The following is a 26,330-nucleotide window of genomic DNA, read 5'->3' as shown; positions in this document are numbered from 1 at the left end:
AATTCCAAATATCTAGCGCATGACAGCCTAGAGAACGTGTGTTAAGGAGTAGGCAGGTGGTAGTGATAGGTTGATGGATCAAAATCGGCTTGTTGTGTATAGGAAAGCGCCAAAGCTGGGGCATGGCCAAAACCTTGCTCCTTTCAAGAGCAGGCATAACAAGGAGAAATGCTTACAGTTCTCCTATTTTTTTTTCTTTTTCCACATGTGCTGCATTCTGTACACATAGAAAGAAGAAAACGCCTCTTGTGATTGTTTTTGTGCAGTGAGGTGCTTGTTCCTGCACAAAACCAATAGTGCCATCAACACAGACACCCTTGCATCATGATGTAAGTTTCCCTATGTTGGTGCATGGCTGCAAAATGTGCGCCGGTGCTGGCTGAAAGGACAGGAAACATTGCATCTTTCGAATCCTTTCGAATTGGCATAGGACAGCACAGCAAAATGAGTTGTAACGTTGCCCTATGCCAATTCCTTGTAAATATGCCCCTAAGTCCGAACATAGAAATGTTCACCACAACTTTTTCCAGTGGCTCCCAGACAAGAATGCCTTCTCCTGGGACACCTCCGGCTGATTGCCCGACTGACTTTAACCTTCCCGGCCATTTTTCTTCAAAATTTCTTCTGAGTCTGAAGGTAAGCTGAAACAGGGCCCAATCCACTACCTGTATGCGAACCACACTTTACCGTTGTCAAACATGACTTTTGCTGCATGCCTACATTTTAAAAAAGTACCTAACTACGGTTCTACTGATTGGATTTTTGTCATTTTGATATCAAAACATTTATTAAAACATTGCTAAACTAGCGTGAGAATATGCTTATGTTGTGATTCACTTTATTACTTGGGGTGCTGAATAAATACTTTACACATTGCCTCTACGTTAAGCCTGACAGGTTTGGTGTCAAGCAACCAGAGGGTTAAGCAGAGGTTAATTTATTGACTTTTTGTGGTTTACTCTGACTAGGATTATGGCTGTTGCTTGAGGAGGCCACCCCCCCACCCCCCCCCCCCCCATCCAACAACCCAATGTTTCACACCATGCATTACTTCATTGGTGTAATGCAAATCTTTTGTGCACTTGCTTTAAAACATGTGTGCAATCGCTTTTTTATTTGCACTTTCAATGGCAAGGCCCCGCACTTTCACTCACTAAAATGTCTGTCATCCTTTTGCCATCATTGAAGACCAGATACTATAAATTGCAGGACATGTCACTAACAATTATGTAGAGCTGTATCGATATTGAAACTCTTGATACAGTTTACTTTTTTCTTTGTCAAGTAAATGTACCCTTAAAAGTAGCGTCACGGGTGCAGTTTCTTAAACCCGGCTGCGGACGAGTTGTTTTATGTGCAGAAGTTAATGTACCCTCGTTTCTATTCCCTGCAGGAGTACTCAAATGAACGGCTGAAAAAGACAAATGAAATACTTCGGGGCATAAAACTACTCAAATTGTATGCATGGGAACACATTTTTCACAGTAGTGTGGAAGAAACACGGCACAAAGAAATGACTAGCCTCAAGGCCTTTGCCCTCTATACTTCAATTTCAAGTAAGCGCTTTTATGTTAATTTTCTAAATATTAATGGCCCAGTGTATTTTTTATTGATGTTTTGTAGACTTACGTTTTTTATATTTTTTATTTAGCTTTTTTTTTAGCCGTATGCAGTAGGACAGATTCCTTCATCGGCCTGTATGTGTTTTAAATGCAGTAAAATGGAAAGGCATGAGTGATATGAAATTCCAATTCATGAAAACTTATCATAACGTTTCCGTATATCATACCATGGAATTGAGTGTTCTTTTATTTTCAGTTATATATCCCTCTAAAAAAGACCCGAGGACTTTTATGAACCCTTAAGCTTGCTCATCCTCCTGACTTCTTCCTGCGCCCGCCAAGAGTGATCCCTGCTCTCTTCATAAACCTATGGATCTCATGACAATAGCTGAAGTCATGCTAGGGGTAATAATGCCAGGGCAGAGGCCGATACTTCACCATTTGATTTTTACCCGATATGGTATTTACCCACCCCAGCGAGTGCTACAGATCGGAATGGGGAACACCAGACATGTTAACTGTTACAGCGTTCATTCCTCAAAATATTGTGGTATTGACCACACACATTTTCAATCAAGTTGTAATCCCTGTTCGGACCCTTTCCATACGTTTGTATCCAAAATGGGATTAGTGTAAATCTTCAAATAACGATCTATGAAGAGATGCTCACCTCCTTCACAATACATATCTAAACAATTGTTAAACCTTCTTGAAAAAACATGTAGAATGCCCCTTCAGCCTCTCCTTTCCTTGATGATGTGCAATAATTGTGTGGGCTTCCCATCGTAAACCTGCCATACATCCATTCTCAAGGATCGCATGGGCATCTATCCTAGAGGTACCCAGTTCATCTTACAACAAGAGAATGGTTTAGGGACCCTAAAATAGGCGACAACAACTTCATTATCAGAGAAGCAAACATCTGTGCCAAAAGGTTGAAAGGGAGGTTCGGGCTCTACACAAGCTCTTAGGCAGTTGAAAGCATATTCAGCAATGGCTGGTTGGGCTGTGGAGACCACAACTCCACCTGCCATGAGAGTGTGATCAGGGAATGTACACTTTCCCACTGCAACAGTATAGTGGCGAAAAATCATTGATGGTTGGGCTGCCGCGATATGGTGTTAGACTCAAGATTTTTTTTTTCTCAGAGAGGAACCCCGAAGTGAGGGTATGATTCTGGAAAAAAATAAATTAATGTTCCTGATGCACAGAAAGGTTTCTCTCTGTGCATCAGAGGCATAACCGCTATTTATTACCCAGGACCTGCAAGAGAAATACAAATGGGTATGTCTGCTTTAAATCATACAGGCATTCTAACATTCACCAGCCAGTATACTTGTGGCCGCAGGGCCTTCGGCTAAATAAATCCAACAGAGTGCTCATCGGAGACTCAATGATCAGAAATCAGGCTGTCTCCACCTCTAAATGAGGCAGGTAACTCAGGGGTTTGGCAGAGCAGAAGAGTCTGTTTACAACAGTTGTCACACTCCCTCAAATGCCAAATTATCTCCTCAGTCGTGACAAAGAGTTTGACATTTACCAGCACATCTCCAATCTTTTCCCCGCCAGCACAATTATGGAAACAGAGGACACAGAACAACCATCAAACTGAAGAAAACCACTCGGAGCAATCTTTGTACGGACACACTAAACTCAAGCTTTGTAGAATCACATTGAAACCTTCCACAGTGCAAACTCCAACCACAAATTGGCCCATACCAGGCAAGATGATCCATCAGCCTTGCACATGGGTTGCCTAGAAAGGGCCTGCCAACAACATTTGATACAATCAACCACAACATGCACTCAGAGCAGTTTATAGACATTGACAGGAGTGACAGCCACAGCCTTCTTGTGGTCCTGGCAGGGCCTCTCTCCCCGGACCAAAATAGAAGATTCAGAAGCTCCTCCTTCTCATTACTGGACCATTCCTCAAGATTCTTCACTCTCACCACTGCTCTTCGACTTTGAGTTAATACAACTGTCAGAGATAATTGATAACACTAATTACAGTTCCAAATGACAGGCAGTGGAAATGCACTGAAGCAAGGAAACAAAAATGGTGGATAAAGGCGAGCTTTACATGCCTTATTGGATTCAAGAATGACATTTGGTTTAGTTCGATGACAGTGTGGGACAGTGTGTTGTCTTCTCCCAAGATCTTGCCCAGCACACAATTTCTTAGTTATAATTGATAAGGACATTTAAAGGAAATATGTAATGGTGCTTATTGGTTGTTCCAGATTATAGTTCATTGATAATCCCAGGAAAATATTATTTAGATGAAATAGCATGTGCTTTGCTAATAACTCAGCGATGTGAACACATTCTCTCCCCTAAAACACAGACGAAAACAATTATTCACTGTGTCCTTCATCATAAATGTCACTAACTCTATATGTGAATCAGTGGATATTTATAAATTCTTTCAGCCAACCACATTTACTCGCTGGTCACTGTTAGGCACAGTGCTGCAAGTGGAAAATATTTGTATTTCTATATTCTATTGGGACTTTTGGTGACATTGCAATTATTTTAACCATAACATAGTGCCTGATTACGATGGTGGTCGGTCGTCCCACCGACCACCATAGTTTCAGGAAGGTGACTGCACGACATTGTGTTGGCAGTCCCATCTGCCCGATTAGGGTAGGGCTGCCGTTCAGTCTGTCTTAAAATGCTTTTTTCTACTGCGACTTGTGCTGCAGACCAGGAAAAGAGCTGCAGAACAAGCTGCAGTAGAAAAAGGCACATTGTGCACATCCATGCACTGTGTGCCAGGCACCATAAGGTGCCTGGCACATGGTGCATGAATGTTTAGGAGACCTACATGTGCCGCCCAGGTCACTTAGCCTTGACCCATGAGGGACAGGGGCCCTGCTTGGGGCCCTCAAAGTCTTTTTATTTCTTCCTGTTCATGTTGGTGGGATCGCCTTGAACAGGAAGTTGTAAAGGGATATCCTTATCCCTACGGCGGTTCCAGCGCAGGTGCTGCCTCCATTGTAGGGTTAGGAATCTGACCATCATCCTGATGGGATCATTTATCCTATCGGAGGCAGCAGTCCTACCCGCCTGACCTCTGCGGTCTTATCGGCTGCATTGTAAGAAAGGCTCCCTGTTTTTCATTTTTACAGATTTTTACAGATAAATACAGACAGAAAACAGTGTGTTTTCTGCCTGCATTTATTTTTAAAAATGGATAAGTACAGAAAATTGTACTTCTTTTAAATGACTCTCCGTGCTGGCTTTATGAATTATAGGCCAGCAGCTGAGCAGAAGGACTGCATGGGAAGTAAAAAAGCAGGATGACATTTCTTTAAATAACGGTATACGTCAACATACATTTATGGTGTAATGCTTGTGTTATCCACTGGAGTTATTTGTATGTAATATTTGGCAGCTTAAATAGCTAAAACACGACAGACATCAAAGTATGAGTGGCGTCTATCAGTTAAATAAATATGGAAATGTACAGTTTTACAACAACATTTATATGCTAAACACAAAATAAATATGGATAAATACAGATAAAATGGCTCAAAAAGAAATATGGATAAATACAGATGGAAATGTTAAAAAAATACCATAAAACAGGGAGCTCTAATTGTAATACAGCGGTCTAACAGATTGCTCTGTATGATGGATAGACCACCACCCATGGCCTGTCGGTGGCGGTCTGCCTGCCATTGTAATGAGGGCCAAAGTTTTTTAATCATAGTTACCTAATAAATAATAAACAACAACAATGAGACCTAATCTGCTATGGCAATAATCTTCTTCACTTCATGAGTGGGAATCGAAGTATATTTTCTTCTTTAACAACAGCTCTTTACTTTTTTGTTGGTGTTGTCCTTACTCAGAGTTGCCTTGAATCTTTACATAAAAGAACCAAACTCAAAATCACCAGTCACTGTGTTCAAAAGAAATACCCCATACTTTCACAGGCATATATATCACTCAAATGTGCACCAATGTGAAAAAATTTGAACAAACGAGATAGTACCTCACGTGCGCACCACCAGAGGGGCTGACGGGTTAAACATCACCAGTTATGCCCACGTTTCTCATCATAGGTGGCTATCCCGTAAAAGCAAAAATAATCGTGGTTGGTGTCAAGAAAACCAATAAATAGCGGTGAACATATGTGTCAAAAATAACACAATTCAACCCCGTGCAGTTAAAATTGAGATAAGCCACACAGTCACCCAAGGACCACTTTTATTCTAGACTAGTGTGCTTATTTAAAATAAAACCTACTGCATGTGTGCAAACCAATTGATGATAGACCGACATGTTTCATTGCCTGTCAACTGTAGCGGCAATTTCTTCAGGGCTCGAGGACTTTGTCTACCTTTTCTGGACTCTTATTATGGACACACGGTTACCGGTAGTAGCCAGGCCCCTCGTACCAGCTACCCACCCCCGGTTATGTTTGATATGGTAGACTATAATGTTGCTTCATCTAAAAATCTAGGCCATGTTTAGGGTTTACATGACTACTGATGCCTCAAATTTCACTAATGACATTGTCATTGGGAAAGCTATTAACCCTTTGCATGCTGATGACGGAACAGCTCCGTCATCAGCTGCGGGTGCGCTGTGCTGATGACGGAGCGGTTCCGTCATGGCCCAGCCGACGCGCCTGCGCGGCGCTGATTTCGCGCCTGCGCGGGCGTTCTAAAGAGCGGGGCGGGTCATGACGGAACCGCTCCGTCACCAGCATAGCTCAACCGCGGCTGGTGACGGAGCGGTTCTGTCACCAGCATGCGGCCGCCGCGCGGCCGCCCCGCCCCGCCCCTTTAGCGCTGCAGCGGAATAGCCGCCGCAGCGAAGGGGTTAATGTTTCTGAAAACTATAATTTTTAATAAATGTCTGTCTATGCAGTGATATCCTCTGATGTACTAAGGTGAATCTCTTCTGCATTTTTAATAAATACACATTATGGAATTTTGTTGGGATTGTATCATAAGTTGACATTATATTTGTTGCATGTACACTGACATCCAAACATTTTACCTTCGCCCCTCCATTTTGCTGAATTTGGTTTCTTTGGCATAAGGACTCCATTTGACGACTGCTAACCAGTGCTAAAGTACTGTGAGCTCTCTACTTAAAATATGGTAAAATTGGCACACTACATGTACTTGAAGGTTCATAGTAAAGGGTACTACATGTACCCAGGACCTGTAAATTATAGGCCACTAGTGGGCCTGCAGTACTCTTTGTGCCACCCACTGAAGTAGTAGCCCTTTAAAACATGTCTCAGACCTGCCACTGCAGCCTGTAGTGCAGTTTTAAACTGCCATTTCGACCTAGCAAAATTTACGTTTTTGCCACGCCTAAATGTTTCTTTTTAGTACCAGTAAGTCACCCCGAAGGTGGGCCCTAAAAGCCTGTAGGGCAGGGTATCTTGAATATATAACAAGTAGGAAATGTGCACATAGGTTTTAGATGTCCTGGCAGTGAAAAATTCACTAAAGTAGTTTTTCACTGCTCTAAGGCCTATTTCTTCCCATTGACTAACACTAAGTTACCTTGTTACATTTAATAAGTGATAACTTTGTACTGGGAGAAAATTGAAAAATGCTGTTTAGACTCAGTATCTTGGGTAACATGACTGTGAATGGCTTTGCTGTTTTGGTTTGTGCATTCCTTCCAGAGAGTGACCGGGGGACTAGATGTGGAAAGGATGGGCCATCCTGCCATCAGGTTTGAGGTCGGAGTTGTGCCCTATCCCGCTTGCATTTTACCGGACTTTTCTCCAGCACACACAAAGGACTCTGACGCCAGCCTTTATCCCCCCTGACTTCTTGGAGCCTTGACAAGTGAAAAACTTTCCAGAATCGGGGTTGGGGCAGTATAGGGAATTCACTGACATCCTAGACTGTTATCATGTATAAATATTTGACCTCCAGAGCCACTCATCAGTACACTCTTGGTCTTGTGGACTTTACAAAAAGAGATTTGCCCTCCTATTAGTCAACTGCTCTGCTGCTATTATTGGGCTCCCCTGCGTCTAGAGGATTGTCTTGCTGGCTGAGATGGAAAACGGAACTTGCTTATCTTCATCCCAGGCTTGCTGAGTGACTCCAAAGGTCAGTTTTGGCTACAGGGACAGAACAAGCTCCAGGGACATCACTGCATCCGCCTAACTGACCTGCTGCAACCAGACTTGCCTGGACCTGCAACTAGACCTGCCTGAGCTTGCTGCTGGCCTTTACCTGGTTTCCTGATCCCCATGAGGTGCCCCCCAGTTCCTGGACCTTTGGTTGGCATCAGAGTGTACTCCTTGCAGCCTAACTGTGCTTCCTACCAAATTCAAATAAGCGTGACTCTACCTGGCAGAGGACTTTACATTGCAGTACTTCACAGCTCCTGATCTGTGGCTTTATTAGCATTTATGCAGTGTGACCTAGGACCAAAACGCAACTCGACATAGGACCTTGCATCACAGCCCTCACAGATCCTCTTCAGCACCAACACTGCATGAAGCAACGCCTCGTATCAAAGATATAGGGTACAATTCTCAGTGTCAATAACCAGAGCCCTGCATCCAGGCCACACTCCATCGCAGTCGGTCTGCACTTGTCACCTTGTCCTGTTTTAGTGCGACCAGATAACCACAGTTGGTGCTTTGTGCTTCTACGAGCTATTTTTTGCCTAAAACTTAGAAATTTCATACTTCCGGTTCTACTGTTTGGATTATTGTCATTTTGGTATCATTTTGTTTAATAAAATGTACTCTTTTTTTATTGTTCTGTTGTGTTTTTACTTTATTAATTTTCATATGCTTCAGAAATACTTTACACGTTGCCTCTAAGTTAAGCCTGACTGTTTTGTGCCACGCTACAAGCAGGTTAAGCACAGGTTAATTTTGTGACTTTTTGTGGTTCACCCTGACAAGCTGTGTGGTTGTTGCCTGAGTGAGGCTTCCACCCCCCTCATTCAATACCCTGATTTCTTGCATTACAAAATATATAAGCCAAACATTTCCATGACTCGGCTTGTGCACGGATTCTAAAGTCATGCCACATGCATTGCTTAGCTCTGGATTGTCTCATCGGGTATACACCCGTTACAACGCATCTTTTACTCCGCACTACCATTACAACGCGACTTTTACAACGCATACCATTACAACGCATTGCGCTGGGGGGCGCTCTAGGATAGGGAATAAGTTTAATTTACTATCCAACACCTTCCCTAGGGTCCACGGGGACTGGAGTTAGAATAGTAAATTATACTTACCACTATCCAGCACCTCAAAGCGCTATGCGTTGTAATGGTATGCGTTGTAATGGTCGCGTTGTAACGGTAGGTAGTTGTAATAGTATGCGTTGTAACATGGTACATCCGTCTCATCGTAATAATTTTTCCTGCACACCCTCTCCTAGTTGTGACTTGGGATTAGTACATCGAGCTGTCAGTTACAAAATAAAATGATTTGCAAAGGGCGAGGGCTCGAAACATGGAGCCCTAAAACATGCACTGATTTGAAAACTCTACCATCAAGACTTCTTATGGCAGAGATGATTAATGCATGCAGTGAAAATACATTTAAAATAAGTTATCCTAGGGCAAGGACTGCAGGCCATTGTGTTGTTCATGACTATAGTCATGAGTTCCTAGGGAGAATTTCCAGGCCCAGGTGGGTCGAGCAGGGGCATAGTGTTATTGGGAATGTCTGAGGAGCATTTTTGAATTGGTAGTTGGGTCTGGTTACCCTGAGACAGGTCTGCTGTGTTTGTTTCGATTTTTCATGTTTTTCTCATTTTGCTAAGAGATTTTAATGTGTTAATTTTTTGTTCAGGATCTTAAATATATATAGTAACCAATTTATCAAAAAAGGAGCAAATATGCTCCCTTAGAAGTACTCCTTACATGGGTGCAGATTCATGAATTTTTAGAATTCGCAAACATCGGTAGTAGTAGGATTGTAAAGCTGCACAGGTTTCAGGTTTCTATACATACTACTGACAATAAAACACCCAAAAGATGATGGGATCAATGCTTGCAAATAGTCTAACCAGTGACGATTGTTCGGGCAGCATTCCAGCTATCGTTTTTTTCCCACTGTGCCACTCTAGGGAGAAGTGTGGCTCAATGGTTAGCGTGGCAGACCCTGAGGCAGAGGTCTAGCCCGGGACCAGGGTGCAATTCCCCGCCTCGGCGGGCCTTGGGCTCAAAATTCCACGGACCTGATAATTCTCGCCTTGGTGCCTATTCCAATCAACTCTGGGCAATAGGTTGCTTAATCTCCACAACGGCCCCCATAACGCTAAGGATGCCTGGCCTTCACCCTGGGGGTGCCCAGGAGTGGACACCTCACAGGGAAAGCCAGGATGGGATTCGTACAAGCGCCTTGAGACCCCTGCGGTGAGTAGTGCGCTATACAAGTATACATTACATTACATTACAATTTACATTACTCTAAACAGAGGACCACCTATTGCAAATCAGTAGATACCCTGTTCCTCATGGAAACAGCCCATCCTAAACCGTGGACATCTCACCACTCCACTCTGAAGCCCACTGATTTTTTAGGAAATTTGAAATTCGCACCTCCTTAATCATACTTACTGCGTGACATCCCTGAATATCGCACAACTAGAGTTTATGACCCCTGTGCATCAGGTCTAGGTTTAAGAACTCCTTTCCCCACAGCCTCTTGACATTTGGACGTGTTCCATACTCTGGAAACACTAGATCAAGGTTCATAGAAATAGCATTGTGTTTCAAATTTTGGAATGGGCATGCACATTTTGTGTGAATACACACAGTGGATATGTGGGGTTCCATGCATTTTAGTAGCAGGTCCCACTGGATGCTCCCACTTTCCTACACCTAAACCTTCATTTACAATGACGAAAAGTCTTCCTTATTTTCCATTGCCATGAGATTACTTTACCATTTTAAAAATAGATGTATACCATGTCGGTGAATGTTAGCGTTGAATATATAATAACACATGCATTTTTTCACAAGGGTTTTTTTAAGTTGGTCTGGTGGTATGAAATGGAAGTTTTAATAGAATTAAAGGAAAATAAATGATACTGTGAATGCAACCTGATGGTTGGACTAAGATCCGCTTTAGAAAGAGTCTATTTGTTGTATGAATTAGAAGGTACATAGGGCATTAATGTGTAGGTTTTATCTGAAATTGCAATAAACTCTATTGGAGAGCAGTGCAAACAGACACATTATGTGGGAAACACAGATTTCGGAAATACAACAATGTGGCAAAATATGTCAACATATTGTTGCCAAGAGACAGAAAATGTATAAAGTATTAACCGGGCTGCATCTCTGTCCTTCATGGAAGTTACACAATAAATGTGATATTCTGGTTAATTGCCCAATTTAAGGCTAATGAATGTGATGCTCATTTGTATCTCTCTGTATCTGTATCTCTTTGACTATCCCTAGGTCAATGGTTTTAAAACATGATGTATTGAGATTGCCCTATATTTGGAAGAACTGTTAGTTACTTGTAAATTAAATTAACTATTTTCTATTCTTTACATTTTGTACGTCTGAATAGTGTTTTGCACCATATTTTTTTACATGTGAAAACTTTATTCTCATTATTCAAGTCCCATGTATTGTGATTGGTTCTCTTCTTATAGTTATTTTTTACCTTGGGTAAATCTGTTTTTCTGACTTATGTGTCCAGTTTTACCTTGATTGGTTTCTCCTTTATTTTTATTCCATATTCGGGATCCATCGATATACTTTGTTTAGAATATTTGATTTCTGTCAAGAGTACATTTTGAAAACCTATGTACAGAATTAAGAAATTCATGAAATTATTGGATTCATAATGGTTTTACTTTTAGACTATGATAGACATTTAGAACATGTATGAGACTCTCTTTGAGTATTTGAACGTTTTCATTTCTCGTGTACTGAAACATATTGTTAATTGAATGTTTTTTTAAAATTTGTTTTAATGATTGTTTGCCTTTTCTTTGTTTTTCTGTACTCACTGGTTCATATAATAATTTTTGTTTCATGTTTGTAATGTCATTATAATTATTGTTGCTTATGTCTATGCCACATTTTAAAGTATTGTAAAACAAGCAATGATCTATTTTAGATATCTCAAGACAAGTGTTGGCTTGACTGTTTATTTATTGAAATTGCCAATAAAATATTTATACTGTAAAAATCATGTCTCTTCAATGCTAACAAAGGAATGATGTATATCATTATACATGTACTTATTAGAAGGACAATGGTCCAGGGTCGGACTGCTGTATAGGGCAATCAAGCAGCGCCTTATGAACTGGTATAATAGATCAGTGTGTGTTAGTTTTGGAGATTTGTGAGCCTTTTTTATGGACTGGTAGACCTGTTTTTACAGTTGACTTTTATGAGATGACCACAAACATTGCCTCCAGCAATCACAAATGCATGCATGCTCCCACACCTTGTTAAACATCTGTACAATGCGTCTTTCAAGTTCAAACTGCCCTATTTGCAAATGTGGGCCAGTCTTGGATGTATGACGGTACAACGCGTACCGTCACAACGCATCCCTTTACCACGCATCCCTTACAACGCAAGTCGTTACCACGACTTGCGTTGGGGGTGCGGATTTCGAATAGTATAATTTACTATTCTAACACCAGTCCCCGTGGACCCTAGGGAAGGTGTTGGGATAGTAAATTTACTATTTGTAATCCTTTAGCGCCCTCCTGCGCAAGTCGTGGTAACAACTTGCGTTGTAAGGGATGCGTGGTAAAGGTACCGCGTTGTAAAAACTTTGTGGTAAACGATGTTTACCGCCAGTCTTATGTATCTGTTTTGCTAATAGGGGCCACTTTTATTTCATGCCTGGGCCTATCTTATGTCCAAGTCTGATCCTGCAATGGTCCCAGTGGTTTTTTGATGTAATTCAGTATCGTCATATACCTATGTCTTACTCTCCAAAGCAAAATGTGTTAAACAAGTGGTAATCCAATTACTGTACGTTTACTAAATTTTTAGGGCACTATCTATTCGGCTATGAGCCTCAATTCAGGGTTGTATGAAGTTCAGTCCATTACCTTTCCCTGGGAGTTACCAATACCTGAAGCATTATCAAATCTGAGGGAGGTAGAATGTGGGATTTTGTGCAATAACAAGCAAGAGTCAATGCTTCTGCACTGATTCTCGCCAATTGTTGCCTCAATATCTTACCAGAGATTTCTGCTCATCTGACTTTTCTGGGTGAAAGACCAATACATCATATAATTCTGGTTACTTTTATTATCAACCTTAACAGGATAACCAAAATGGCGGCCTAAGAGTCATAAGGAGCATGACAGTTTGGTGGTGAATGAACATCTTCTAAAAATTGGCAGATGTTGCATCAGTCCAACTCTTGATTCCCAAGCCTCAGAAGTAGATGGATTCAACAGTTGTTCAACAAACCTTTACAACGTTTTTGTTTTTCAGAAACAAACAAACCCCAATCCCTGGAAATTTTCACCTAGGGTGTAGATGTCATTATTGTTTTTTTCCTCTCCCTCACAACTGAGTCTTTCCTCACAGTGACAGACAAGAAAGAAAAGACATTACACCTTCTACCCTAAATAAGGTGGGTGGTATACTGCTCCTCCTCCAGTGGCTCCTGCTGTTGGTCTGTTGTTGGAAGTATCTCACTGACGTAGCCAAGGGGGTTGTATCAATGGAATACTTAAGGTCCTCCCATCTCCAAATGAGGCAGGTGAACAGAAGGTTTGGCAGACAGGATACTCTGTCACTTTTGTAACAGATTACACTGTCTGCCAAACTCTAAATTGGGCTCTGGATTCCTAAATCAAGCAGAAATATCATAAAAATACTTTACCTTTAGGCTAGGACATTTCTCGAACACCAACGTATCTGTTACTTGTTAGTCAATTCTACCAAAGCTCATCCCTTATCCTCACATTAATGCATGACTGCTCTAGAAACAAAATGTCACTCAAATAATGCTCCACTCCATCCAACAGCAATCTGAAGCACAGTCAAAAAGAAGTACTGAAAGATCCAAATACTCAAAAAGACACCATGAATTCTATATGTAAGAACCTGTCACAATAGAACTATCGGCCAACTGCATATCCCAGAAGAGACAACTGTTTAAGTTGGTTGACCTCATCACCTCTTGTTGGTCCTTTTCACCATCCCCAAACAGACATCTTGCAAATATCCCATCTGTGGAATGCAGTAGCACCAATCTGGTAGAAAAACAATGCTGGTATGGAGGGTGAAAAATAATGACTGTGAAATCAGAAAGGCTACTGTTTAATTGACGCTGTAATAAAAACAGTAACAAGAACAGGAGATAGCTTGTAAATCACAAGCAGCTTGGGGCAATTAATATATAAGTACAACAGCAGTACTGATAGTAGTATATTCAACGTCTTGAAAACCTTTGTTTCAATTAAACTACAAATATGCTGTAACAAAATGCAGTACATTTCACATAATTTTTAAAAGCAGAAAACAATAAAGCCCTACAATGGTTGTTACCAAAAAGGTGTATGATCTATTAAGATTTGTATATAATGCATTTGCTTCAAGAAAGTGATGAAGTCAAAAGATGCACCATCTATTGTATGCATCTAATAGGCCTAAAATCGATGGGCCTGATTCACAAAGGCAATCTGAGACAAAAGTCTAGCTTTCCGACTTTTGGTATCACAGATGTCATTTATGAGTTGTATTTTTACGTCCCCAGTCTGGCTGGAATTTCCAGCTTGGGCTGTACTCTCCGCACCCGGGCCGTACTCTCGGGCTGGGGCCGTACTCTTCGGCTCGGGACGGATGGAGTGTAATCAATGGGCCAGAATGCAATTTTTACAAAAAGGAACATTAGGAACATGTGATCAATGGTAGAGGAGGTCATCAAAATCAATTTGGGCAGGAAAAAGTGTGTGGTGTGGACACTACATCATATCCCAGAAATGTTTGCTCCTTTGCATTATGGTACATGCAGTCCACAATTTGCGCTCCTCTCAGTGTTGAATGTAGTATCAACACTACACTCAACACTAAGGGCAATCCACTTAGAGTTGACTATAGTGTTGACATGCGATACTCTGCTGAATTTTACTCAGCACTGTATACAAAGCAGGGACAGAGCAATGGGACAGGCATAGCTGCAGTACTGGATGAGCCACAGTTACCCAGGGTGGATGCAGAAACACAGGCACTATTGAATGTGCAAATGGGCAATCAAACACATGAACACAGGGAAGGCACCCAGTAATGATGGGTTGCCAGTTGAAATTTACCAAACTTATTTGGACCAACTGTGTGCACCATGATTTGCAAGGACAGGGAGTGCTGGAATCCAGGGTGGTACCGGCATTATTTTGAGATGCATAAATATTGTCCTTACCTAAACTGCGTAGGGATCCTACAGATTGTGAATCATACAGTTCACTATCTATTATTAATGTGGATGCAAAGATTTTGGGGGAAATATTAGCTCAACTCTTGGTAAAGGTGATGGAGGAGGTCATATACATGGATTAGGCTGCGATTGTGGGTGGATGTAAAACCTTCAACAATATATGGAAAGCGTTTCTGATTCTGGAGCAGGCCAGGAAAAAGGAGGAACTTTGTGCTATTGCCAGTTTAGATGCCCTTAAAGCATTTTATATGGTAGACTTAACATTTATGAAAAGTGCGCTGCGGCAATATGATTTGGGGGCGAATTGCCTGAAAGTGGTGGAGCTACTTTACATTGGTTGCAGAGTGCAAGGGAAAGTTAGTCATAGAGTATCAGACAGCTGAGTGGTGGCAAGAGGAAGGAATTCAACAGGGGTGCCCTCTATCCCCATTGATATTCATGCTGGTCATAGAGCCGCTGGCTCTGGTCATATGTGCTAGACACAAGGATGACTGTATACTAGTGGGGGGCAGATGAGAAATCATCTCACTGTATTCTGATGATATCTTATTGACTTTTAGGAATCTTGCAAACTTAGCATGCAGTAAACCACATGATAGATGAGGTGGGGGCATACTGGGGGTTCTGGCTTAACGCTGATGAATCCGTAATTTGCCTCAGGACTGCGGTTCATGCCATGGGTGAGGATCTGCCCAATGTAAGGGTCCAGACAACCACAATTAAATATCTTGAGCACTGATGTGAATGCAGCTCATGACTCTAATGTATATAAATTGATAGATAGCCTGGAGCAAACTGTGCATAGGTAGCTGAGATTCCCGATGTGTCTAATGGGGCTCACATCTATAAGGGAAATGATTGTGTTGCCCAAGCTTCTCTATATATTCTACAACACATGCCGATGCGTATACCAGAGGGCTCCTTTCACAGGCGGGATGAATTGCTCTGGTTGTTCTACTGGGAACCTGGAGAGGGCCCGGATTTGTTTGGAGGTCCTAAAACTTCTGTGGGATGCGGTAGAAGAGGAGACTCTAAACTTCTGGGCCTAATATTAGGCAGCCCACCTACACCAAGTGGTACCGTGGTTCCTGGAGGGGGCACTAACCCTATGGTCAAAGTTCTGGAATGCTTAACCCACCTGAGGAAATTACTAGCTCTGCCTCGAGTTCCCCAGAAAAAAGAACAGCATTACCAAACAGCATTATCAATACAAGTTAAGATCTTACTGTATATGGGTGCAGGCGTCTGCAAGAGAATGGCATGAATATGTTTATTTATGGCAATTTGTTCCTTGAAACGATAGGGGTTATCCCAACTCTACCCATGTTTTTATGATGCAGAGGTGAAGGAGATATCCCGCAGAGCATAGGAAAGCTATATGAGGATAGTAGGTTGGTTGGGTATGCAGAATTCTGTGTCACATGGAGGGTGGTGGGCAAATGTTTTGAGGCATATGCTGGTCTGACACCAGCTATTCGTAAAGCCTGGGTGGGGTTTCCTCAGGAGGCAGGAGGGCACAACTTAAATCAGAGACTGCCAGATATGGGGAGAGAGAGCAAACTCATCACTCAGTTATATATATAGCTGCCACATGGTGACGCTAAAGCTGCAGTGGGAGAGAGAAATGGATGAGGAACAAGGGGTGCGCGAATGGGTGTCCATCTTGGGCAATTGCAGAAAGGTTACACGTAATGTGAGTTTGAAATTGAGGCACTATAAAGTGTGTTCATACGGATTTTAAAAATGCTGCAATGGATGCACAGAATTGACTCCTCCAAGCCGGGACAATGTCCTAAATGTAGGACAGAAGCAGGGACTTACTTATGCTGAGGAGTGAGGGATTTTTGAAGGGAGGTGGTTGAACTACTGGGGGAATTGACTGGCATGACATTACAGCCATTGATCGGGCACTGTTTACTGGGCCTAGTGGCCCACTCCAAGCACGCTAAACACATGAAGAAATTAATGGAACTGGGATTGGCGGATGCCAAGAAATATGTAGCATTGAGGGTGATGACTAACAGGCTGCCTAACCGATAACAATGGCTGAGGGGATTTGTGAGAAGGGTGAGGACTGAGTGTGGTGGGACAGGCCAACGGGGTAAAATGAAATGGGACATGAAAGATGTTTATTTGCAGCATGAGTTGGAGGATCCTGCGGAGATCAAGATGCGGAAATTGCAGAAGGATAGCAGAAACAGGAGTGATGGGGTGTGAAGTACTTAACTGTTGATCTTAAGTTCACATACATTGTTTGGATGCTGTTCACAAATTGATTATGAAATGAAACTGCTGAAACATGCAAAACTACTTTTGGTAGGGGTTGGGGAGTAGTTGTTATGTTATGTTACGTTATGTTAGGAAAATTCATACAGCATAAAGTTACCCTGAGGTGTCCTGGCGCTTGCTGCAGTCCTCCTGCCTTTCGCAGATTACTGCCACAGATTGCTGCCTGCCTTTCACAGATTGCTGCCAGAGTGTTGTAATGTTGTACTACTGTTGTAAGCAATTAACAAAAATCTAACATAAAACAACATCTAATTCTTGCTAATAAAACATGAGCTGTAATTATTAAGAAGATGAGACACATCATTGTTGCAAGCATTATTTGAATGGTGAAAAAGGCAAACAATTCAGCCATGTTCATTGTTACTAATGTTACTCCTATCTATCACTAATACCTCTATACTAACAGGTAGTACCCGTCTGCCAGACCTGTTGGAATGATCTAATCACTTATGTTGGTATAATGCTGTCAGGGAGCAGGCAGCAGTGCAATAATGAATGCACCTGTCCGTCTGAGTGTGCAGGTTGGCACACTTCTGTTTGTGTGGATATTTTCCTTCTCAGGGTGAAGGTTGGGGCCTGCAGAGTTGCATCTAAGTCATAGCTCACAGAAGCTTTCATTATAGCTCTGGTGTAAAGTGCCTCTCACTGAGTTCAATATGGAAGCTGTTTAAACAATAAAACACTGGCATTATCACATTGTGCCAGAGGCGCCGAACAACCTTGTTAGTTAGTCTGAAATACAAGAGTAGTCACCTATAAGCACAAAGTAAAACAAGGGCATCCCGCTCTAACATGTATTAGCCTGGCACTAACTGTGCAGACTACAGGCTAACAATCTGTAGCAAGAATAAATGTGTGGGTGTCACTTTCTCATGTTAATGAAAAACATGTTCAAACCACCATCTTAAAAGATGCTAAGTTAGAAAGTAAAACTAGAATGAAGACTGCTGGCTGGGAGTGGAGAGGTTTTACAAAAATCCCCCCCCCCCCCCCCCAGCAGGCGAGGAGTGCCTGGAGAGGAATAGACTGGTGGCTAGTATTTATCACCAGTGGTAAAATGAGCCCAAGATCAAGAATTTCGGCCCAATGGGACCTGAATTGTCCACCCTTCAAGAATGCCCATTTAAACATGGCTAGCAATAGATGGGCCATCTGGGGATCCACTGCTACTTTCTAATAAGTCCCTACGATGGGCCAGTGCCTGGGGGTTACCGCAAGATTAAATAATTATTTATTGCCCAGGATTGCCAGAGCCCTGTGAGTGATGGACTGACCTCCTCCGTCCCTGGTGCCCATGTCTAGCTGGAAGGAGGGCCAAGAAAGATCACTGCTCCTGCTCGTGGATGGGAGTCTGGCTGCGGTGTTCTGTATTGTCTGGAGTTTGCGGAGTAGGGAGACCTGTTGAGGCCAACGTAGAGTGCGTTTTCGTAGTCCAGTCTGCTGGTGATGAGTGCGTGGGTGACTGTCTTCCTTGATTCTGGGGTGATCCACATAAAAGTCTTGCGGAGGATGCGTAGTGTGTTGAAGCAGCTGGAGCTGCCGGTGTTGATCTGTCGGTTCATAGTGAGTGATGAATCGAGTACGATGTCAAGGTTTTTGGTGTGGTCGGAGGGGGTAGGTGGGCTTCCGAGGGCAGTTCGCCACCAGGTACTGTCCCATGCCGAAGGGGTGTTTACTAGAACGAGGACTTTTGTCTCGGCGTTGAGCTTCAGGCAGCTGTTGGTCATCCAGACTGCTCAATGCATTTTGGGGCTGCAGGAAGTGCAGCAGCCTTCCAAGAATGATTTAAAGAAAATGAATCCTATGCATCCCAGGTTATAGGCTGCATGTCCTGGCGGATATTGAATCCGAAACCGGTCCCCGGATGCTTGTTTCCGGTCCAGGGAAGACATGGCTTGGCAGTTCAGGCTGGACTGTTCCCATTAGGTACAGGGTCAGACTGATTTGCATATGGCCATGTCTGAACTGGCGTGGCTGAGTGAGCTAAAGAATGGTGATGGATTAAACCCAGATCAGTTGACTGGGGGTGAGTGTTTGATTTGCTCAAATGCTCCGTCCATCATCCCCTTTTGTTTTGCATATCCTGGCAAGACTTCAACAATTTTCAAGCTTTTCTGGAGGTGCTGTTTTATGTTCTTCATCCCAGGAGTGTTGGGACTTCCTGGTGATTGGCCATATGATTGCAATTCATGTAGCCAGAGAGTTGCATAATAAAAACGTCCATTACAATCTGTGGGGGTGCATTCCTTAGTTTTCCACTTAAACGTTAGGTCTTAGGTTCTAATAAGCTATCCAAAGGGTGCTGCACCACTGCATGTGCTGACAACACATGTTTGTGGAAGCTAGCTAGTAATAACAATACGCAGACTTGGTTGTGATGTGCACTGTTCACAAAATAAAATTTGAAACAAACTTTTGAACTTGTGTCATAATAATCTCTGCTTTTATAATACTTTTGAATAATACTTTTTTGAATAATAACCTTCAAGCTCCTCACCCACGCACACAAGGCACTCCACAACACCGGACCAGCGTACCTCAATGGACGACTCAGCTTACACCCCACCTGCCAGCTAAGCTCCGCCCACCCCGCTCTCGCCACAGTCCCCCGCATCCGAAGAGCAACTTCTGGTGGCAGATCATTCTCCCACCTCGCCGCAAAGACCTGGATCACTATCCCCATCCACTTACGGCAGACCCAAGACGTGCTGACCTTTAGAAGACTTCTCAAGACATGGCTTTTCGAGCAGTAGCAGCATTCACATCCCCCCAGCGCTTTGAGACCCTCACGGGTATGTGCGATGAGTGATTGATTGATTGATTGATATTCAATAAATGTTTTTTTAAACCTTCTAGTGATCACTTGGTATAAATGTCACATATCAATTTAACACTCAATAACTACATATAATCACATATAATACATTCTTGGCATGAATGATTTAACATAAAAGAAACATTAAAATATCACACGGTACACCATGTAATAATCATTTTCAATTTCAAGCCCAATGCATTTCGGGACATCAGTGTTCCTTCCTCAGGGGCATATCTCTGTAGATCCCACTCAATGTAGTACCCCTACAAAGGCCATTCTGTAATCTCTGCACAAAGGATGCAGTAGTAGAGAATAGTAGAAAATGTTAGATGTAAGTCTCGGTTCATAAACTGCTTGTCAACTCCCGTCACGAGTCTCCGGCGTATTATTCAAAAGTTCAAAATTTGTTTCAAACTTTATTTTGTGAACAGTGCGCATTGCACCCAAGCCTGTGCACTTGTTATAGCTAGAAAATAAAAACTTCAACATGTTAATTTAATATGCAATGGTGTATTCTAAATAATTCTATGAACACCATTGATGGTAAACATGGCAATGTTATATTAGTAATGAATGTCTTTGAATGTGCTTTTGGCTTCCATTGGTTTTAATGTTGAATCCTAACTTGGTTATTTTTCTGCCAATGTGGTTACCCCTTGACAAAGCCAATAGGCTTCCCTTATATTATACATTAATGTCCCCTTGACAAAGCCAGTAGACTTGCCTTATATATGGATGCAGGGACCCCCTGAGAAAGCCAAAAGGCCTGCTTGATTTAAAATGAAACCCCCTTATATTGTGATGTTCTATCTGGTATAGGTGGATGGCTATTTTGAATTTAGGTGCCAAGCCAATAAGAATTCAAATGTGATTCAAGAATTTCATCTACATGATGTATATATTTGTTAATTAATGTGTAGTATTTAGTAGTCTGTGTTTAATAAATGTTCATTTCCTTTTTCAAAGAGAAAAGCACTGACTGGACTATGATTTATTAAGCAAGTGTTGGTGTTGTTTTGTGCCAATGAATGGAGATTGCTAGCCTGCACCACTTCCAGTGAGTAGGCTTTGGACTGCTCTGCTTTGTGACCCTGAAATGGTCAAATGCTACAATGGGGTACTTGGTTCCTAGTAAGGTGACAATTGTAAAACTTACTTGTGCAGGCCTCATATCCTGCACAACTAATAACCCAATTTCTACATGTAAGTAAACATACATATACACACACACACACACACAGATAAAATCTGTGATCATGAGTGCTGCAAAAAGTCCGGGTCACGCATTTCAGAGTCCCTATGCTTGAAACAAATGCAGCCACATCCTCATTTCTGTGTTCAGTCTTGAAAGGGGAATTATAGTGACCTGTTCAACTTATTCTCATCCTTCTTTCATACTGTTCTAACATTGTTTCGTTTTCAAAACTGCTACTTGTTTCCTCAAAAAGACTCTACTGAAAGAAGAGTGGAGGTGGTGGTGTTGTGTGCCTGTATTTGTATGTGCATTTATATATAGTAGATATGTCACTTTCTTTATCACACTTGTGGATGATATAGGACATGTGTGATGCAAGCATGCCACTGACACATTTTTCCTTATCTTCTCAAGGCCACATTTGCATGAACTTTGGTGTGGATGAAGTTGACAGGCCTTGTCTGAGCCGTACTTACATCTTTGGATTAGTTACCAGTGCCCAATTTTAGTTTTTTCGATTAATCTTTGGGTCCAATTCACAGAACTAACTTAAAACAAAATCCTAAACTTACTACCATTTTGGTATTCACAGAAGGCTCTTACTCATTTTGGTATTCATAGAAGGCACTTACTCATCAATGAGTAAGTGCCTTCTGTGAATACCAAAATTAGTAAGTGCCTTCTGTGAATACCAAAATGAGTAAATGGTAGTAAGTTTAGGATTTTGTCTTAAGTTAGTTCTTTGAATCGGGCCCATAGTATCTACACCTGTGGAACTCCTCTAATATTTGGTTGCTGCCATGGAACCAGCACTGTTTAACTCCATTTGTTCTCTTACTCCGACTTGAACGTACACATCATCCTCAAGTCAATAAATGTGTTAGTGCAATGGAAGTGACATCACACATTCTTTGCCCCAAAAACAAAAAAGGCACGTATTTCATCTGTAGTCCTGCTTACTGCCAAGTATTAGTGTAAGGGCAAGAGTAGAAGCCACAGAAAATCAAGCCCTCTCAACGCCCTGATAACGTTTTGTTACTGCTGCTGACTCTCAACTCCTATGAAACCAGGCGCAGTAAGGACAAAGACAAGAGTAGCAGCTGCTAGCCCTACCCAACGCTAATGGTGTCCATCCATAAATATGAATTTAAGGGAGCTGACGAAGCTACAAATAATAATTAGGATTCTGCTCGGTCAAGATTTTTCACTCTTCATAAATAAAGTGAATATTCAAATAACATTTCTGCTCTTAGTCATTTAATTGGCAGAATTTCATGAATATATTATATTACATTGGTAATTGTACTTTTTTTCTCCACAGTTTTCATGAATGCAGCAATACCAATTGCAGCAGTGCTGATAGTAAGTACAAACACATATCCAATAACAAGCAGTTTCTTCTCATGGCGTACATCTTTGCTTCATTGTAAAAATTCCAGGGCCTACCAATCTACATCTGATTATGCCAGGCATAGGTACTTATGTGGCAGAAGCATATTTAAACATTGTAAAAAAAAATACATTCACCAACGCTGCACAGTGATGTAAAAACAATTAGTGTGCCTAAAAAAAAATGTGTTTGTTTTCTTCCCTGTTGCAAAAAAAAAAAAAAAAAAAAGAAAATATATATATATATATATATATATATATATATATATATATATATATATATATATATATATATATATATATATAGCAGCTCCGTCTCTTTCCGTTTTTCCAGAAAGAAATTACGGCACTCGCAGGGAAAGTGTTCGATATGTTTTAATCAGCACACTCAGCAGACAAACGCGTTTCGGTTTTCCTTCGTCAGTGTCTACCATTGACACGGAAGGAAGCAAGTTTAAAAGCTCTACAGCGCCTGATTGCATGTGCATAGAAAGAGGACTGACGTTTACCCCCGTGTTAAATTTCACTTAGTACATTACTTTTTACTTTTGCATTCAGAAAAACACGTTCACGAAAGGCACTGTGAAAATACATTTCAACCAATAATTTCGAGTGTTTAACATTTCCTATTTACAAAATTAATCACATTTTGTGTAAAGTATATTCATCCTTCGTGTGTGGTGTAAGTTATTCAGCCGTGGATCGGCATGGCTCACGGGGTGTAAAGAATTCATTACAGAGTTTATGCTTTTCCTAAATGGGAAGCTAATTCCTCATTCCTGTTTAATCCCAAAGGGGCCTTTGTCTGGAGGTCTATTATGTAGCGGGATTCAAGTCTTCTCAATTTTCGTAGCAAAACATTTTGCCCTAAGACACAATAGCAACAAGGAACTGCTGCAATTTTTTGCGCTAGACCATATACCAGTGGACCCCAGGGGTGGAGACAGGTTGCGGAAATTGAGAAGACTTGAATCCCGCTACATAATAGACCTCCAGACATGCAATCAGGCGCTGTAGAGCTTTTAAACTTGCTTCCTTCCGTGTCAATGGTAGACACTGACGAAGGAAAACCGAAACGCGTTTGTCTGCTGAGTGTGCTGATTAAAACATATCGAACACTTTCCCTGCGAGTGCCGTAATTTCTTTCTGGAAAAACGGAAAGAGACGGAGCTGCTATTTTCACGTGGGGCGCCACCACGAGAGGCACCCGCCTGCGAGTGACCCGGATCTTTGGTGCAACGGAGCTGCAATATATATTTTTTTTTTTTTGCAACAGGGAAGAAAACAAACACATATATATATTCACTGAAAAAACCATAGGTTATAGACCATATATAGTTAGGAATTAGCATTTACAAAACCTTGAAAATTCAGTGAAAAAACCATAGGTTATAGACCATATATAGTTAGGAGTTAGCATTTACAAAACCTTATTTTACTCACACAAAACCATTGAAATTCGCATATATAGTTAGTTGCACTAACTATATATCGCGCACCCGCAATCCACTGCTGATCATGTCACATATTACATCATTCATGACATGGTCAGTGACATCACTGATGACATCACTGATGACATCTCAAATGACATCACTGATGACATCACTGATGACATCTCAAATGACATCACTGATGACATCTCAAATGACATCACTGATGACATCACTGATGACATCTCAAATGACATCACTGATGACATCACTGATGACATCTCAAATGGGGAAACATCACTTACAACGCATTTATTACAACGCACTACCATTACAACGCAACCATTACAACGCATTGCGCTGGGGGGCGCTCTAGGATAGGGAATATATTTAATTTACTATCCAACACCTTCCCTACTATCCACGGGGACTGGAGTTGGAATAGTAAATTAAATAAATCACTATCCAGCGCTTAAAAGCACTATGCGTTGTAGTGGTATGCGATGTAAAAACCACGTTGTAACAGCAGGTGTTGTAATAGCCTGCGTTGTAACGACACCAATCCTCTCAAATGACATCACTGATGACATCACTGATGACATCTCATTTGACATTACTAATCACATCACTGATGACATCATTCATGTGATAATACGATGAACCTCTTCGGACTCTAATATAACCTTAGATACACTCAGTGTAAACAGACACTCACAGACTGTCACTCATCCATGGAGTTACTCACACACCTAGTCAGTCATGCAAAGAATCAATCACACCTCCATTTCCTCAACTATACAGTTATACACACCTTACTTATTCAAACATATACTAACACATATTTACTCTCGTATACAATCCCTGATACAAGTTCACAATGATCCATACAGTCACTCACACATTCACTGGCTCTTATGCACAGTTATTTATATATGTCAACTCTCACATGTACTGTGCTTTATATATGTACTTACTTTGACATGTAGCACTGAGATATCCATTCACTCACCAATACACTCATGCACACAGTCAACCACCCATACAGCTGTTTCCACATGCACTTTTGAACCCATACATCTAGTGAATCAACTGCTCACACATCTATGCACAGTCATACACCTCCCAGCCACCCACACACACACACTCAGTCTCCCATACAAATACTTGGGCAACCAATCAATAACCCATATAGTTACTCATATAGCTACTGATCAACACATGCAGCAGTTTACAGAACAACAGACATAATGATGCACAAATTAAGACAGTTTAGTCACTAACCCATGCACTCAGTGAGACACATTTAATCACTCACTCATACAGTCAGTCATGCACCTACTAAATCCTTCATCCAGACGCTTATACATCCACTCATTCTTCAATATGTAAGACATATTTTAACTTTACAGAAACATACAGTCACTGGATGTTGTCATCAGTGATGTCATCAGTGATGTCACTGACCATGTCATGAATGATGTAATATGTGACATGATCAGCAGTGGATTGCGGGTGCGCGATATATAGTTAATGCAACTAACTATATATGCGAATTTCAATGGTTTTGTGTGAGTAAAATAAGGTTTTGTAAATGCTAATTCCTAACTATATATGGTCTATAACCTATGTTTTTTTTCAGTGAATTTTCAAGGTTTTGTAAATGCTAATTCCTAACTATATATGGTCTATAACCTATGGTTTTTTCAGTGAATTTCAATGGTTTTTTAATAGCAAATATCAAAAGCTGTAAAATGTATTCTTCTTTTAAAGGAAAAATATATTTTATATGTATTTAATATCATTTTTTTATGTATATAAATTTTTTGAGGGAACAAATTTATCAACTATCATGCTGAAGAAGAGTGTGGGGAAAAAGAAACAAAGAGGAGGACTAAGAGGAAAGAACAATCAGTTCAAAAATACAATTGCTTTAAAGCATGAAGTGCTTTTCCACACATTTACATTTAAATAACCCATATTAGAACATACAAATTATCTACAGAGGAGACGGTGTACATTGAATTTTAGACTCTTCATTGGTACCTACATGTTGGTACTTACATCACCCACACAACACAACAGCTCTATTCAGAGCTACCCTACCTCAAAGCACTCTAAAATATAATTTTACTATTTCCCTTGGTCTTCCCCTTGTTACGCTTTCCGGAACGCTACCCGGTGCGCGGACCGGGCGCTAACCGTGCGAAAATTTGAAAAAAAAGGTTTTTATTTTTTTACATATATGGGCCTCCTCAGC

At 41.3% G+C, this 26,330-nt stretch overlaps 1 protein-coding gene across 1 annotated transcript in view; it reads left to right on the top strand.

The window, feature by feature from the left end:
* The window catches only part of ABCC8 (ATP binding cassette subfamily C member 8), a 1,237,886-nt gene that overhangs the window by 454,736 nt on the left and 756,820 nt on the right, over positions 1 to 26,330 (top strand). Inside the window, exons 10-11 of the mRNA XM_086954145.1 lie at positions 1,394 to 1,556; positions 22,573 to 22,613. Coding sequence (XP_086810271.1) covers positions 1,394 to 1,556; positions 22,573 to 22,613 — 204 coding nt within the window. The remainder of the gene's footprint in view (positions 1 to 1,393; positions 1,557 to 22,572; positions 22,614 to 26,330) is intronic.

The sequence above is a fragment of the Lissotriton vulgaris genome, chromosome 2_1 (genome assembly GCF_964263255.1).
Source record: "Lissotriton vulgaris chromosome 2_1, aLisVul1.2, whole genome shotgun sequence".
Classification (NCBI taxonomy): domain Eukaryota; kingdom Metazoa; phylum Chordata; class Amphibia; order Caudata; family Salamandridae; genus Lissotriton; species Lissotriton vulgaris.
Note: the sequence above shows the minus strand (reverse complement) of the source record. Positions and strands in the feature narration are given on the sequence as shown.